Source organism: Mastomys coucha, unplaced genomic scaffold (genome assembly GCF_008632895.1).
Source record: "Mastomys coucha isolate ucsf_1 unplaced genomic scaffold, UCSF_Mcou_1 pScaffold13, whole genome shotgun sequence".
NCBI classification, from domain to species: Eukaryota; Metazoa; Chordata; class Mammalia; order Rodentia; family Muridae; genus Mastomys; species Mastomys coucha.
The window spans coordinates 52,522,553-52,537,885 of NW_022196895.1; the positions used below are offsets into that span (position 1 = coordinate 52,522,553).

At 46.3% G+C, this 15,333-nt stretch overlaps 1 protein-coding gene across 2 annotated transcripts in view; it reads left to right on the plus strand.

Moving 5' to 3' along the window:
• The window catches only part of Lmnb1 (lamin B1), a 45,924-nt gene extending 39,833 nt beyond the window's left edge, over positions 1-6,091 (plus strand). For both annotated transcript variants that reach the window (XM_031365720.1, XM_031365721.1), the window contains exons 9-11: positions 1,229-1,348; positions 2,920-3,030; positions 5,272-6,091. In XM_031365720.1, the coding sequence (XP_031221580.1) occupies positions 1,229-1,348; positions 2,920-3,030; positions 5,272-5,313 (273 nt within the window). In that variant the 3' untranslated portion in view covers positions 5,314-6,091. The remainder of the gene's footprint in view (positions 1-1,228; positions 1,349-2,919; positions 3,031-5,271) is intronic.
• Positions 6,092-15,333: the final 9,242 nt, after the last annotated feature.

Below are 15,333 nucleotides of genomic sequence, written 5' to 3' on the forward strand. Positions count from 1 at the left end.
CCCCCCCCCCCCCCCGCCTTCCCCCATGGTCTGAGGAATGTTAATTAGCTTCTTCAGGAGGGGGGGGGTGTTCCATGACCTTCCCAAAGTTCCTGAGCTGACCTTTTCAATATAGTGAGGGAGATTTCCCTATGACATTGTTCAAGGAGAATTGCAAGATCAGTCTGAAGATTCAGAACAGAGATGAAAGCCCTGTGTATGCCTTTAAAAATTAATTCTTATAGTTTAAAAGCTTATAAAGCTGTAAAATTAATTATGGGATTGCATGTAGCCTATTGTATTCAGAATATCATCTGAAGCCTTGAACAGTTTCATAGGGAGATCTGTGTCCTCTGCGTGTATCACATGTATGCACATGCCCAGAGGGGCCGACTCTAGATCCCCTGAAACTAAAGTCAGGTGTGGTCAGTAAGCAGCCTGATAGAGGTTCTCTACAAGAGCGCTGCACACTCACCCACTGAGCTCTTTCTCTCCAGCCCTCTGTACTTGGCTTTTCTGATTGCCAGGATTTTTCTAGTCTACCTTTTTCCCTCTGCCAGAAAACATAAAAATATGGCAGAATTTCCATGCTGATGAGGTGAATGTACTTTTCCTTTGGCTTATTTTGATAGCAATCATTTTACCTGGAACATTTCCTGCATTCTTTGTGGAGCATAATCTGAGACAGGCTGGGGCACTGTGACATTATTTCTGACTGGGGATGAGCCACTCTCTCCTTGAATATTTCAGATAGACTGTTAGTTGTTAGAAGGTTAATTTCTGTTGTTGAAATTGGAGTTCTGTGGCTGTGCCTGTGCATGCACGCCCTGAAGGGTGGTCCACAAAGCCAGTAGAACAAGTGATTGTTAATGCTGCTATTTCCTAGTGAGCTGGCTCCTTTGCATCGGTTGTCAGTCTACCAACAATCCCACCTATTGTAGGTACCATTGTTGCCTTATTTGTGTGGATGAAGAAAATAAGGAAATTTGTTCTAGGTGGGCGGCTTTGTGGAATAGCTAGACCAGAGTGTGGCATCTTATTTCAGGTGCTCATGTGTCTGTATGTTTTCACATGAGGAAGTTGGATGTTTACACAGCCTCCGAGTGATAGTGAGAACAGTTAGCTAACAGCAGAACAGCTGGGCAGAGTCTCAGGCCACTAGAAATGAGAATTAAGTCTTCTCATGTTGCTGAACTTGAAATATGTGAACACTGGCTTCTGGGTGGACTGACGTCCTTTTCTTTTTCAGGTATGGGCTGCAAATGCTGGTGTCACAGCCAGTCCTCCAACTGACCTCATCTGGAAGAACCAGAACTCTTGGGGCACTGGTGAAGATGTGAAGGTTATATTGAAGAATTCTCAGGGAGAGGTACGACCACATTTCACCACAAGGTTCACTGAATGATTTCTTATCAGAAATCCCATTGAAATGTGAAGTTACTGAGACTTAAGTCAGACTAAGGCTGCCAAGTAATAGACACTACACATTTGACAAATAGTGTTTCGTAGAGTATTGCTTTATTCACACAAGGTCCAGTTTTCCTGGGCAGGTTCTGTCTCCGCTCCATATTGGCTTTGGGACCCTGAGTAGTTTCCTATTTTATCAAACAGCATCGGTGCAGTATGTTTATCTAGTAAATGCTCATGCTGTCAACCTGGTCAATGTGGGTCAGCCTTCTTAGTTCTCAGGGCTCAGGAAACGAGGTGTAAGGTTGTGGCACGTATCTTTTTGGCATCTTTACCATCTTGGTTGTAGGATTCTTGTCAAAGAACAATGGCTACATTTGATGTTTGGTGTAAGGAGTCAAGTTCTATATTATAATGCTGTTGTTTGGCTGTAGTAGCACAGACTTTAATCCCAGCATTTGAGAGGCAGAGGCAGGAGGATCTCTTGAGTTTGAAGCTAGCCTGGCCTACAGAGTGAGTTCCAGGACAGCCTGGATTACACAGAGAAACCTCTGTTAATAAACAATGACAAAATCATGATGCCGTTGTTTTGGTTAGACCAGTAATGCTTGTATGAGTGTCTGAGAAGACTGACTTTGCAGAGCTGTAGCCTCCTCAGCCCTGTTGCACTCTCAAGTCGCACACAGCCGTCTTAGCACCTAGTTTTGTTTACAGTATGTGCGCTTGGATTCGGTTCACATTGACTGCATTGATGTGCATCGAAGAAGCTGTGTGACACTATCTCTGTGGTTTCTTGATGTTTTGTTTTAAACCAGGGGCGCTGTTAAATTTCAGATGGCTCCTACTGAAGCATTCCCTCCGTGGAGTTCTGTGCTGAGTGACCTTTGACCTAGACAGTACTCACTAGCTGCAGGTTAGCTCACGCTTGGCAACCTTTGCCCACTTCAGCATTCTCTGCAGGAAAGTTGTCAGCACTTGGACGCTTTAGTAGAAAATGGAAATAGGTACTTTGTGCTGCACTTGAAATGACCAGAACTCTGTTTCCATACAGTACGTTTCAACTCAGTGGTCTGTTACTAGGAATTAGTGCCATTCTGTCCAGGTTCCATTTCCTGATGGAATGAAAGGTGCTGTCTGGCCTTCAAACTCCCCAGTGGTCCTGCTGCTCCTGCAGTCCTGGGGTTAGAGCAGCTGGCTCCTGCCTTTGTTTTATTCAGCATTTATTTAGCACCTTTTCTTTGCCAGGAGCTAAGATGTTTAAGCAGAATTCACCTTGAGTTTTATAAAGAATTTAATATGCCAAATCACTTGCACAGAGTTTTCAGAAGAGAATGGGATAAAAAGCACTAAGAAACTGCTCAGCAGGTATTTCAAATTGGATACCAGTAGCTCCCCTGCACTGCAGGACAAATTGAAGGTCTACTAACTGCTGCTAATTATGCAAGATTCAACAGCTAATGCTGCTGTTGAAATGGCTTTAAGAAAGCCTCACCGTGCCTTCTGGCTTGAAGTCTACTGTGTTGTTGCCTTTAGGAGGTTGCTCAGAGAAGCACAGTCTTCAAAACTACCATACCGGAAGAGGAGGAGGAGGAGGAAGAGGAGCCCATTGGCGTGGCTGTAGAGGAGGAGCGTTTCCACCAGCAGGTATGATTGGAATTTTCGGTAGGCCTGAAAGCAGGCCTGAAAGCCTTGTGTGGGTTTCCTTCTTGTATTCAAACCCAGCCAGTGGCCATCCCCTACTGTGGTGCACACTAACCCAGGTACACAGGGCAGCAGACTTGGATACAGTGGAGAATGGTAGCCCCTTTACCTTTTCTTTCTTTGCCAACTTTTAGCTTTTGTCTTTTGGTTTTTGGTGTAGATAATATGTTATGTTGAAGGTGTATATTACAAACGCATAGATTAGATTGAATTCTGAAGCCTTATTGGACTCTGAGCATTTGCATATGAGCTCAGAACAGAAAACAAGACCCAGAGCCACATGAGCTTCAGAATGGAGCAGAATTGCTGCTATTAAGTTGCCATTTGCTAAGTAGTTGCAAGAGTTTAGCTGGTACCTGGGTTTTGCAGAACCCCAATTAAACTTCAGCTAAACCCCACATTCTATTTTAACTAATTTTGGGAAAAATATTAATATAATTTTTAATAAATTTTATAGTTTGTATTTTGCTATATAACAGTACAGACGCTGTTGAGTGTGATCAGTAGTTTGCCTCTTGTGTGTGTCCATACCTCCATATTTGTGATTTAATTCGGCCTATGTCTTAGTCACTGTTCTATTGCTGGGAAGAGACACCATGGCCAAAGTCGCTCTTAGGAAAGTAGGCATGGTGCTAGAGCAGTAGCTGAGAGCTGTGCGCTAATCCTAGGCAGAGGCTGGGCCTACGAGGCTTTTGAAATCTCAAAACTTACTCCCAGTAATACACTTCCTCCAACAAGGACACCTCAGTCCTTCTAATCTTTACAAAGGTGCCATTCCCTGCTGGCTAATATGTGAGTGTAGGGGAGCATTCCTATTTAAACCACATCTTGCTCTCAGCAGACTTCATGTCTGTAACTCCATTTGCGTAATCACTTGCGGTGGGAATTTTATTTCATCTAGATGCCTTGTTTATTTTTCTGGCGTAGTTTAACAAGTATGTTATGGTCCCACCCTCAATGGAAACTCACAGTGACTAGAAGACGACATCTTGAGACAGTGATCTGATGAGTCCTGGCTGCTCAGACTCTGGGGGAGGCTTTCATGGCCTCTGGTGTCATTGTCAACAGCAGTAAAGAAGGTTGGACAGTGTGGTGGAGGGTAGGATATGTGGGCATTATAGAAAGAACAGGTGACAGCGATTGAACTGTTAGTAGAATACAACTGAACGTGGGCTTAAACACTGTTTTTTAGTTCTATGGTTTGACTGAGATTGACTAGGGCTGAGAGCACTTCCAGTGGTTCTTACGATTCACTGGGTCAGCTCAAGCTTCTTTACAATAGCATGGGCGTGATGGTTAAGATGGCAACCTGTGCCTCCTGAAAGCAGGCTCAGAACCCTTCTCTGCGGTCTCTAGAAGTAGGCCTCAGGCACTGAAGAAGGCAGTCAGTCTCCTTGGCGGAAGGAGGGATGACGGAGAGTTATGGGGCGTTTTGTCAGTTTTGTGGTCTATGGATCAGACCCTCCTGCATGCTAGGAAAGTCCCCTGCTGCCATTGTCACGATGGAAAGCCAGCCACCAAGCACAGTTGCTGTGACCCAGTGCTCTTGGGACTGATAACTTTCAGTTTCAGTCTAGTTAGCAGTGAGTCACAAGTCACATAAGAAGTAAGTTTTGCTAGGCAAGTGACACTGAGCAATGTCCCAGGTCTTTAAAGAATTAAACCTTTTTATCTTAGTGTCTGAGTGTTTTGCCTCTACTTGAGTACACCTAACCATGCAGTACCTGTGGAGGCCAGAAGGGGGCACAGGATCCCCTGGAACTCCATTATAGGGAGTCAAACTTAGGTTCTCCCAGAGAGCAGCTGGTGCTCTTAACCACGGAGCCATCTTACTTTACTTCTCCAGCCCCCCGCTGCTCTTTAAAAACACTGTTCATAGAATTTTTCTTATTAAGATCAGGTCTTGCTGTGTTTGTAACCTCAGCTGGCCTGAGCTTCTATTTTAAGTGAGAAATTCTTAACTGTTTACAGGCCTAGACCAGCTTTTGTTTGTTTGTTTGTTTGGAAAAAACTGGTATAGTCTGAGTAAATGCTCAGTTGGGATTTGTTGAAGTAAGCCCTTAGAGAATGCTAGAAAGCCTGAGGTGTGAGCAGGCCCATTTTAAGTAGAGGATACAGGTTTTAGTGCCTCTGGGAACATTGTAATATTGTTGCTATTGACTTTGCTTTTGTTTCCCCTCTCAGGGAACCCCAAGAGCATCCAATAAAAGCTGTGCCATTATGTGAACTTGTCAAGCCACGGTTGGTTGGTCTTCCTCAAGCTAGAAGCATGGAGTCCTGTATGCAGTGCAGAGCCTTCTCAGAAGCACATGATATTTTTGTATTTCCTTTATGTGAATTTTTAAGCTGCGAATCTGATGGCCTTAATTTCCTTTTTGACACTGAAAGTTTTGTAAAAGAAATCCTATCCATACATGTTGCAAGATGTGAATTATTGACACTGAGATAACTGTACTGTTTGGAAAGGGGCCCTCAAGTTTTTGGCATTTTTCTTTCCTTTTTGTAAGTGTGTATGTATTTTTTTTTTTAAGTTCTTTTAAGAGGGGACAGGGAGGGTAAGAAAACCACTGCGAGTCCGGGCATAATTGAAGATTGCTCTCCCTAGATGGGCGGTCTGCTCTTGATCCTTCTCTGCTCTATATAAAATGGTGCTGTGCGGGAGGGGGGAAAGCAGTTTTTCAATATATGAACTTTTGTATGGAATTTTTTTGTAATAAGTGATCAAGGTTACAAATTTTTTTTTTTTTAAAATAGAAAAGAGAAGAAGAACTTTGTAAGAAGGCAATATTACTGTGGTCATTCTGCAAGCACTGTGGAGGGAGGTTCACAGAGCTGTTGGTGGTCATCTACTTCTCTTAGATTCTTGATTCATGAGGGGAACGGGGCAGGCGGGTTAGGGCGGGGGAAGGCTTTCTCTTCAAATGCGCTAGTTGAGTTTTTAAGATAGTGTAACATGCTTAAATTTCTTATCCGACATTAACAAATAAAAAGCTGTTTTACTATTGATCTACTGTCCTTTTTAACCCTGTAGACCAGCAGGTCTTAGCCTGTGGGTTGTGACCCTTTGAGGGGTGACTGGCCCTTTCACGGGGGTCACGTAAGACCACCAGAAAACACAGATATAATATGACTCATAACAGCAGCAAAATTATAACTTGGAGCTAGCAATGAAAATGGTTAGAGTCGGAGCTGGAGAGATGGCTCAGAGGTTAAGAGCGCCGACTGCTCTACTGAAGGTCATGAGTTCAAATCTCAGCTCACAGCCCTCCGTAATGAGATCTGATGCCCTCTTCTGGGATATCTGAAGATAACTACAGTGTACTTACATATAATAAATAAATCTTTCAAAAAAAGAAAATGGTTAGAGTCAGCACAGCCTGAGGAGCTGTGTACCAAAGGGGGAGAGCCCCTGCTTTAGGCACATGTTGACGGGGTAGAACTGCTTGAGTTCTGATTGGCTCATGTGAACTGGACTCCTCAGTGATGTTTTTCAATTGAGGATCTATAGATAGATATAGATAGATATATATCATCTATATGATAGATGAGCGTTCAGACTCCTCTGTGCTCTGTTGGCTGGTCCCACAAGGCTCAGCACTTAGCATGTTTACAGCTTATTAACAGTGGCTTTCTCCAGGAAAACAACAGAGAAGCAGCAGATGGAGACACAGAGCGGGTCACCTTGCTATTGAAGGAGAAAACGAAGAGATTTTAGAGTCTGTTTTTACTCTGTTTAAAATAGAAAGGGAAAAGAAATTGGTTAGGAATCCCCGTTAGGTGAGGAGCTGAGCGGGCCGGGGTCAGGGAAGTGCTGTGGCAGGCGTCTGGTCCCCCGTGGTGATCGCTCGCTTCCGTGGTGATCTGGGCTTCTTCCTTGGTTGTGGATTTGAGGAGTTTCTTTCCTGTGATTGCTTTCGTAGAGACGGTTCATCTTGTAGGAGCAGAACATTGGAAGCTTCCCGAGAATACACAGAAGACACTGCGGCAGCTGACCCAAAGCCAGTGTTTGCTCTCCTCTTAAAGTATTCCTGCAGTAAGCTGTGCAAAGACTCCCAGCTTTCACTTGAAAATAACTCACAAAGCCCCAAATTACTGCGCCGCACAGATTTACAGCATACACTGGTGCTGTCGCAGACACAAGATAAATGCCGGGTCAGAGATCCTGTCTGCTGAAGCAGATGAAATGATAACTTCTCAACACAGATTTATCTTCCAAATGGCAATAGGGAAGACAGCTGTATGTGTCTGTGAAACATTTGCCACAAGAGGGGGTTCTTGTCATCAAAGTAAACCCGAGGTTCTTTACCACCAGATTAATTATGCTATAAAACCCAACACTTGTAGGCACTAAGGGGGAGAAATGGCAGTTGTAATATAGTAGAATATTGTGTGATCTGGCAAAATTTATAGTAAAATTCCAGGATTCAGTTTACCAAAGTAGTTTGGAGCTTCTGGCCATTTTGGGATCGCCTGCTGTAAGCCTGTCCTGAGGACTTAAGGTTCGAGGACACCCTGCCTGCAGCTCCATCGATGGAGGCCAGGCAGAGGACACACATGGACACACTTTAAAATTACCTTTCTTATAACAAGTGACATTCTCCCCTGCTTCTTCTGCTGTCTGTTTTGTTTTGACCTTCCATTCCTCTGACATGGGTCTCATCTTGTCTAAGACAATTCTACATGTTCTTATTGGAGACCATGCCACCTTTGTTTACTGTTCCTGAGGTCTAAGATTTCAAGGTGACACTGAACCTCTCCTTCCTTGTATTCAGATTTCTCTGGGCTGTGTTCTTAGTGCTTCATGCCTACCTCACTGCACTGTCCAGTTGGCATTTATCCAAACCATTGAATTTCTGATTTCATTGGCTTTGTTTCTGAAGTTGCCTTTGATTGTCTTGGGGGAGGGAGGAGTGGGAGAGGGAGGGAGAGTGTTGAGCTAGAGGACTGCCTTGGGCATCCTTCCTCTGGAGCTGCCAACCTTGTCTTGTGATAGGTGCTTTCCTTGGGACCTGACTTAGCCAGAAAGCTCCAGGGATCCTCCTGCCTCCTCCACCCCCAGAACTGGGGTTATGAGCATCCATCCTCACGTCCAGTTCTGTAGATAGGTGCTGGGGATCGAACTCAGGTCCTTGTGCCAGCCGTATCCTTAGTCTACTCCTAAAAATTTTTTTTTAAAGAACACTTCTTTCATTATACATTTTATCTTCTCAATCATTGATTTTTTTTTTTTAAATAGTCTTAGCAATTCTGTTACATTGAGTTTTGGGGTACTTATTTTTATAAGTTCTAGGCACATTTGTTGATTTCCTAATAGTATGTGGTTTGCTTCTAAAGAGGTTAGGGTTGGCTGTTTTGTTAGAAATCGTAGAGTTTTGATATTAGACCTGCACCATACTACTGAACAAGCCTTAGCTGTTCCTATTTAATCAATCTTAGAGTGGAAGGGAGGGTTGTTCCTGACATTTTAATTTGTCATTCATCTGTGTATAGATACACATAAGCATATTTTGGAGGTGTGATTATCTTGTCTTGTAAGCCCACATTGAGTTATGTACCATTCTCATGTTGAGGAAGTTTATTTGAACGTCTCAATGTGCGTTTTAAAATGAGAAAAGGGATCTTTATTCTGCACCTCTTTTGTGGTAGCTCTGTGTGGAGGGGAGGGGAGTCTCTGGTCCAGTGTTAGGAATCCCTGAAGCAAGGGTTTGCCCTGCTTCCTGAAGCAGTGGTATCAATGGAGGTGTGATTTAGAATTCTGTTTCTTTTGTTTGGCTGCCTTCTGAAAGGGTGATCAGGCAAACTGAATGGGAAGGAAACTTCTGTAGGGAAAGTAGAAATATTTAGAGAAGCTGTATTTCACGTTGTTGGGGGGATTGGAGTTCCACTTTAATACGTGTGTGGAAGGGACAGCAAATTCGTGGGGGTTTTGGGAGTGGAAGCTGGGCTGGTTTGGAGGGTCAGGATAAGGGCAGAGAACAGGACACACAGAAGGCTGCATTGCCAGCTTGCCCTGGAGACCTGCTGCGGTCCAGGGTGTGAAGTCGCTGCACTTCCTCCTGCTCACTTCTACAATGATGCTTTCTCTTTCGCTTTCAGACACTCAGTAAATCCTGTCCTTGGCTGACATTTCTCCTGAGACAAAAAGTGCACCTCTCCATTTCAGGAGACAGCCTGCCCAGTAGCTTAATGACTTTATAACAATAAAGCACAGATTCACCCAGATTTATATGCAAGGGCTTCCTCCACCGGTCTGGCTGCTCTTCCCTGCCAACCACCCTGTAGTATTCCGCTGGCTTGTCAGACCTGCTTCGGTGAGTGAGTCCTCAGTGAGCTTCAGGTTGGGTCTTAAAGGGGCCTCCTCATTTGTAATGCTGTTTTCAACAAATTGGTGTTGGTTTCTTGGATTTCAAAGGGAGGTGGCTCTGTGGATAAAGGTGCTTACCTAAGCCTGACTGCCCACCCACGTGGCAGAAAGGAAAACCTAACTTGCCAAAGCTGTCCTGTGACCTGTACACACCTGCCCTGGTGTGTGAGGTCACCCTAAGCACTCAACGTTGGAGCTACATTGCTCGATGTAACTTGCTGAGCTCCTGTGACCTCCTTGGTCCCCTGCCGTCCTGCATGAGTCTGCCTTTGGGGAGACCTCACTTGCGGTGACAGGACAGAGGTGCCCATAACAGGGTTTTCCCCAGTCTGACTCAACCTTGACAAGTATTCCCTAAAGATCTCGGTTGGTGGCTTGATTTTGTGTTTTGGGAGTTCAGGTTTCACTATGGGAACTTATTTCCTGCCTCCCTTTCCTGATGTGTGGGGGTTACAGCATGCACTCCCCCTTCTCTCCCCTCTCCAGCTTAACTGGCATGATTTTGTTTGAGAAATACACATGCATATCCATTCCGCCCCCGTGTAGTCCTGTGACCCAAGTCTTCGGTGTGTTGACTTTCTAGCTTAGTGGCTGGCAGTGATCTTTAGATAAGTGTTCATTATCCAGTTCCCAAACTGAAGCCAGCTCTGAGTTTCCTCCATCTGAGCCAGGGAGGCTCCTGGCTCACACTGCCTGTACCAGCACCAGGTTTTTTGATTTAGACACTGCCTTGCCCACTAGTTTCCTATTCCCTTGTTCTAGAAGCCAAAAATTTCTTGTGAGCCATTTTCCCAGAGGACAAATCAGACCATTTCTATTTAAGCTTTTGTTGGGGGGTCGGGTGGGAGTGGGGTGGAGGAGGGGTGTAGGACAAGTCAGACCATTTCTCCTTAAGCTTTTGGGGGGTGGGGAGTGGATTAGAAGATTTGACCCTGGGGTTGGGGTGGAATGATGGTCAGACACCCACACTCCAGAACACTCATTTTTCATTAAAAAAGGAGCCGGGGCCTGGACTCTACCCTCAGAAGCTGCCATGGAGCTGACAGGAAAGTTGCCAGTGGCAGCCCTGGAAGGGCCTTTTCTGTGGAGAAGGTGGCCAAGGGCCTCAGAATGACCTTAACCCCACAAGTCCTGAGGGAACCCAGAGAGGCAGGGCTTGGCTCTGTCTGGCAGCTGGAGGCACAGGCACACTTGTAACACAGGATGCTGACGCATGGTTCTCACATGGGTTGGGGGACAGAAGAGCAATCCAGGATGCTTTTCAGAGGAAAGAGTGTGTGTGTGTGGGGGGGGGCACATTCGGATGTTAATAGTCATTGTCTTTTCGGGGGGGGGTTCTCTGTATAGCCCAGGCTGTCCTGGAACTCACTCTGTAGATCAGGCTGGCCTCGAACTCAGAAATCCTCCTGCTTCTGCCTCCCAAGTGCTGGGATTAAAGGCGTGCGCCACCACCGCCCAGCTAGTCATTGTCTTACTCCGTCCACCTGACACAGATGGCTCTTCGCACCTCATTAGCTAGTGGTATTCCTGTTTTGCAGGTAGGATACTGAATGGGCTCAAAAGGTCCCCTCAGTGCTCACAGAAGATTGGCTTGGGAACTACCAGAGGAAGAGTGCTGGCTCTTTCTGACTGGTTGGTTCTGTCCTCGAAGGCTCTCCCTGTCCTGCTGTTCCAGGCTGCCGGCAGCAGACAGTTTTAACCCAGTTAGAGTTAGCTAGCTTACTGATGAAACGTGTACCTCTCAGCAAGTAGGAATTGGAACGCTTCCCATTGTCTCGTACCCTCCCAGTCCGGTTTATACAATGAATGCTGCACAATGCTGTTAGGGGATTTAAAGGAAGCCCTGGCAGATGGGTTGAAGAGCAGGAGAGGGCTTCTGTTCCCAGCCTGAGCTCCTGCTCAGGTCTGTCTGTCCCTCATTTATTTTATGTGTAAGAGTGTTTATCCTGTACGGATGTATGTGTACCGTGTGTGCCCACTGTGCCTGTGGAAGTTCTATAAGAGTTCCTGAAACTGGAGTTAGGAAAGGTTGTGAACCTTCATGTGTGTGGGTGCTAGGGCCTGAACCTGGGTGCTCTTAACCTCTGGACAATCACTGGAGACCCTCTGCCTTGTCTTCCACTAAGTCTCTCCAGGCTGAATCATGGGCCCTGCAGGACCGACCTTTGCCAAGCTGGCAATGTTTCAGGACATGCAGTCTTTGTTCAGGGAGGTAATTAAATGTTCTGTTCAAGTGTCCTGTGGGAGGTGGTCAGTGTTCATAAGCTACAAGGAGCACGTAGAAAGCAATTGAAAGTACTTGGCCTAAGTGAAGCAATGTGTCTACGGAATTTGTGAATTGTTGTCAGTGACCCAGAATGTGTGCCAGTACCTCCTGGTTACCCATGTGGGGATTGTGGGGGAGGGGAGCAACAGAATAATGGGGATTATTGGAACTGGTGATTCAGCTGTGATTAGAAAAGAGGTAAAAAGAATTTTAACAACCGGATTGACGGTTGTTTAGGACATGCCAAGGGTAGTCATGGTTATGTTCCAAATTTGTACTTTCCCAGAGAGGCTTCCGTCGACAGGATTCAAACAGAACACCACCAATGACCTTTGACCTAGCTCTCTGAATGGAAAACCCCTTATAAGAATAGCAGTTAATGACACCAGTTGCTGCTGGTCCAGTAGCAGGGCATGGTCCTGAGAACCCGTTCATTCTTATATCTCTTGTTTTGTTAGGTGCATGTTTAGATTAAAAATCCAGTCTGGTGTTGGTGGGAGATTCCATTAGATTGTGTGAAAAGGTCATGGCAGGTCACGGCCATATAGCAGGTTGTAAGTGCATAGGAATTTAAAAAGGAGCTTAGAATTAATTAATTAAGACAACTGCGGTCAGGGTAAGAAGACTTGGTAGAGAATAGTGGGGTTTCAGTGAGTTGTAAGTGCACATGGTGTTTCTCAGAATCAATACTTCTTGAATTAATCAATGGTTCAGCAAGGAAAGCCATTGAGAATCCCAGAAGCACCACATTTTTCCTTTCTCGAGTCATAATTGAGCAAGCGTTGTCAGTCATTAACTGCCAGGTGCGGCCTGAGCCACCTCACCTGATGGTGCAGGTGACTCTGACATCGGAGAATACTCCTGCTCTGGGGTCAAAACTGCCACCCGTGCTGCAGGGGGCGCTGATCTCTTGGCAAATGGCCTTCGGGAAGAATTTGTTTAATGCTGCTTATGTGAGTTCCCAACTCTGAGGTTAGGACTATCATGGTCACGCAGCTCAACCCTGAGCTTGTTTTCTCTAGACTCCCCAGATGGTCCTAGGGGTGGAATAGATACAGAACCCAACTCTTAGAGCAGCGGTTCTCAACCTGTGGGTCAAGACCACTTTGAGGGTTGGACGACTCTCACGGGGGTTCCCCAAGACCATTGGAAAACAGACATTTCCATTATGATTCATAACAGTAAAATTACAGTTATGAATGAAGTAGCCATGAAAATAATTTTATGCCTGGGGGTCACCACAACATGAGGAACTGTACTAAAGTGTTGTAGCACTGGGGAGGCAGAGAACCAGCACTCTCCGTTAAGATTAGACTAGAGAGAGAGAGACTAGGGAGATTTCTCAGCAGTGGAGCCCGCAGTGGTCCAGCCGAGCATGGGATTAAAGGTTCTCTGGAGGAATGGCTCTTTCCTGCTCAGCAGGTGACACCTGTACTGGAGTGTGGATTTGCTGGGCAGGCTGGAGTCCGGGGACATACAAGTTGGGCTTTGTGTGTTGCCTTCAAAGAGAGACCCTGATGGGCACCCATTGGACCAAACCCCCAGGTGGGAACCTACTACAGAGACAGCCAAAGTAGTAACTGACTCTTCCTCAAATGGTTAGATATTCCAGGAGGGCTGGGGACTGTCCCCTTTAGAATCTTTGGGAAGTGCAGATGTCAGCTCCTTGTGAAGTGTTATCTCCCCCTTGAGCCCCCTCCCCCTTCTTAATTATTCATCACATCCTTAGTGCTGAAAAAACTATTCCTTTGTTTCAGACTCCCCAGGGGAACTAGGACAGGTGCACTGTGAACACTGCCAGTCTTTGTGACAGGCTGGGTCACATTGGTACCCTTGCCCTGAGCAGGAAATGGAGAATTCTGGACCGAGTTTGGCTGTCATTTCTGAATTTCCAACTGAGACCCTAAGTACTAAGAGGTTTTTTTTTTTTTTTTTTTTTTTTTTTGGCTCCTGCCAGTTGGCCAACCTCTGAGAACTTTATGAGCATGCGCCTGCTCGCTGCTGAGCCGGAGCCGTCCACTTTGCTGGACGCTCCCCGCTTCCACCTTGAACAAAGCTGGATACCACTCTGCTTGATCCTTACAGAAGTGAGCTGACGGCAGTGTGCCTGTGCTTGATGAAAGCTGTGGTTTTATGTTAGACTGTCACTTAAACAAATAATGTAAGCCTTTAGCTAGGAGAGAGGATTGATGTGCCAACCGACAGCTTCAGGCATGTTGGAGCCACAGCTGCCCCATGGAGGGCTCTACTGTGTTCCTCACCCGGGCAGCCGAGGAGAAGTGACGAGGTATCTTTGGCAACTGTTTTCCAAAAAGGAATGCGTTGGGAGGTTGGGAAACACTGAATTATGAAATAAAGGAAGGAGAGCCTGTTGTCATGCCTGGCACCGGGATCGTAAGATACAGGAATGCGATCCGCCTCTGAAGCCGCTACTACAGCCCCCCCCTCCTCCCCCCCGCCCTCCACAGCAGTTTGTTTTTCTCTGTGTGTTCCCACAGACCCCACAGGAAAGGGCTGGCCTGGCTGAGGGACGGGATGATTATAGTGGGGAACAAGCTAATGCCAGTGCTGTCTGGGGAAGCTAGGGAAGGAAGCCATGCCTTGCTGTTAGGAGACATCGAGAGGGGACAGGCAGGGGATGAACTTGGGTGCTGTCTGTTTGGTGACTTTCATCATGTTGTCCCTCTTTTGATGAGCTACCCAACCCCCGCCCCCCCCCCCCCTGGCAAGACTGGTAGATGGTCCTCAGCTCCAGTCCCCAGGGTGGAGGGGGCATGGGCTGCTTCATCTCTGACTTCTTGCTGGGTGGCCTGTTCTCTGTCCTGCAGCAGGATTCTTGTTCTCCTGGACTGGTGCTCATGGGGCTCGAAGGGGTGAGATGTGGTCTTTGGGGGTGAGATGGGAGGGGCAGAGGAAGTAAGGAAATAAGGTTCACTTTGAGATTGGCCTGCTCTGGGATTCTTTCTTCTTCCTTCCTCTTTCTTTCTTCCTTTCTTCCTTCCTTTCTTTCTTTCTTTCTTTCTTTCTTCCTTCCTTCCTTCCTTCCTTCTTTCTTTCCTCTCTCTCTCTCTCTCCCTTTCTCTCTTTCTTTTTTTTTTCCGAGACAGGGTTTCTCTGTGTAGCCCTGGCTGTTCTGGAACTCACTCTGTAGACCAGGCTGGCCTTGAACTCAGAAATCCACCTGCCTCTGCCTCCCAAGTGCTGGGATTAAAGGTGTGCGCCACCACTGCCCAGCATTTTCTTACAAGCATACAAGGTACCTTGATCAGATCGGGCCCCCAACTGTTCCCACCAGCTCCTTCCTAACCTCCTTCCCCTGCCTCCTCCTGCCTCCGCCTCCCAAGTGCTGGGATTAAAGGGGATTCTTTCATTGTTCTGTAACTTCCCAGGTTTTCCCGGTCAGAGTAGCCTGAGTTTCCCAGGTTTTCATTCTCTTGATTAATTAATTGTTTTGTGTGTGTGTGTGTGTGTGTGTGTGTGTGTGTATGGTCTCACTATGTAGCTCTGGCTATCCTGGAGCTCACTTATGTAGAGCAGGCTGGTCTCAGACTCACAGAGACCTTGCTGCCCCTGTCTCCTGAGTGTTGGAGTTAAAGGCATGCACCGCCATGCCTGG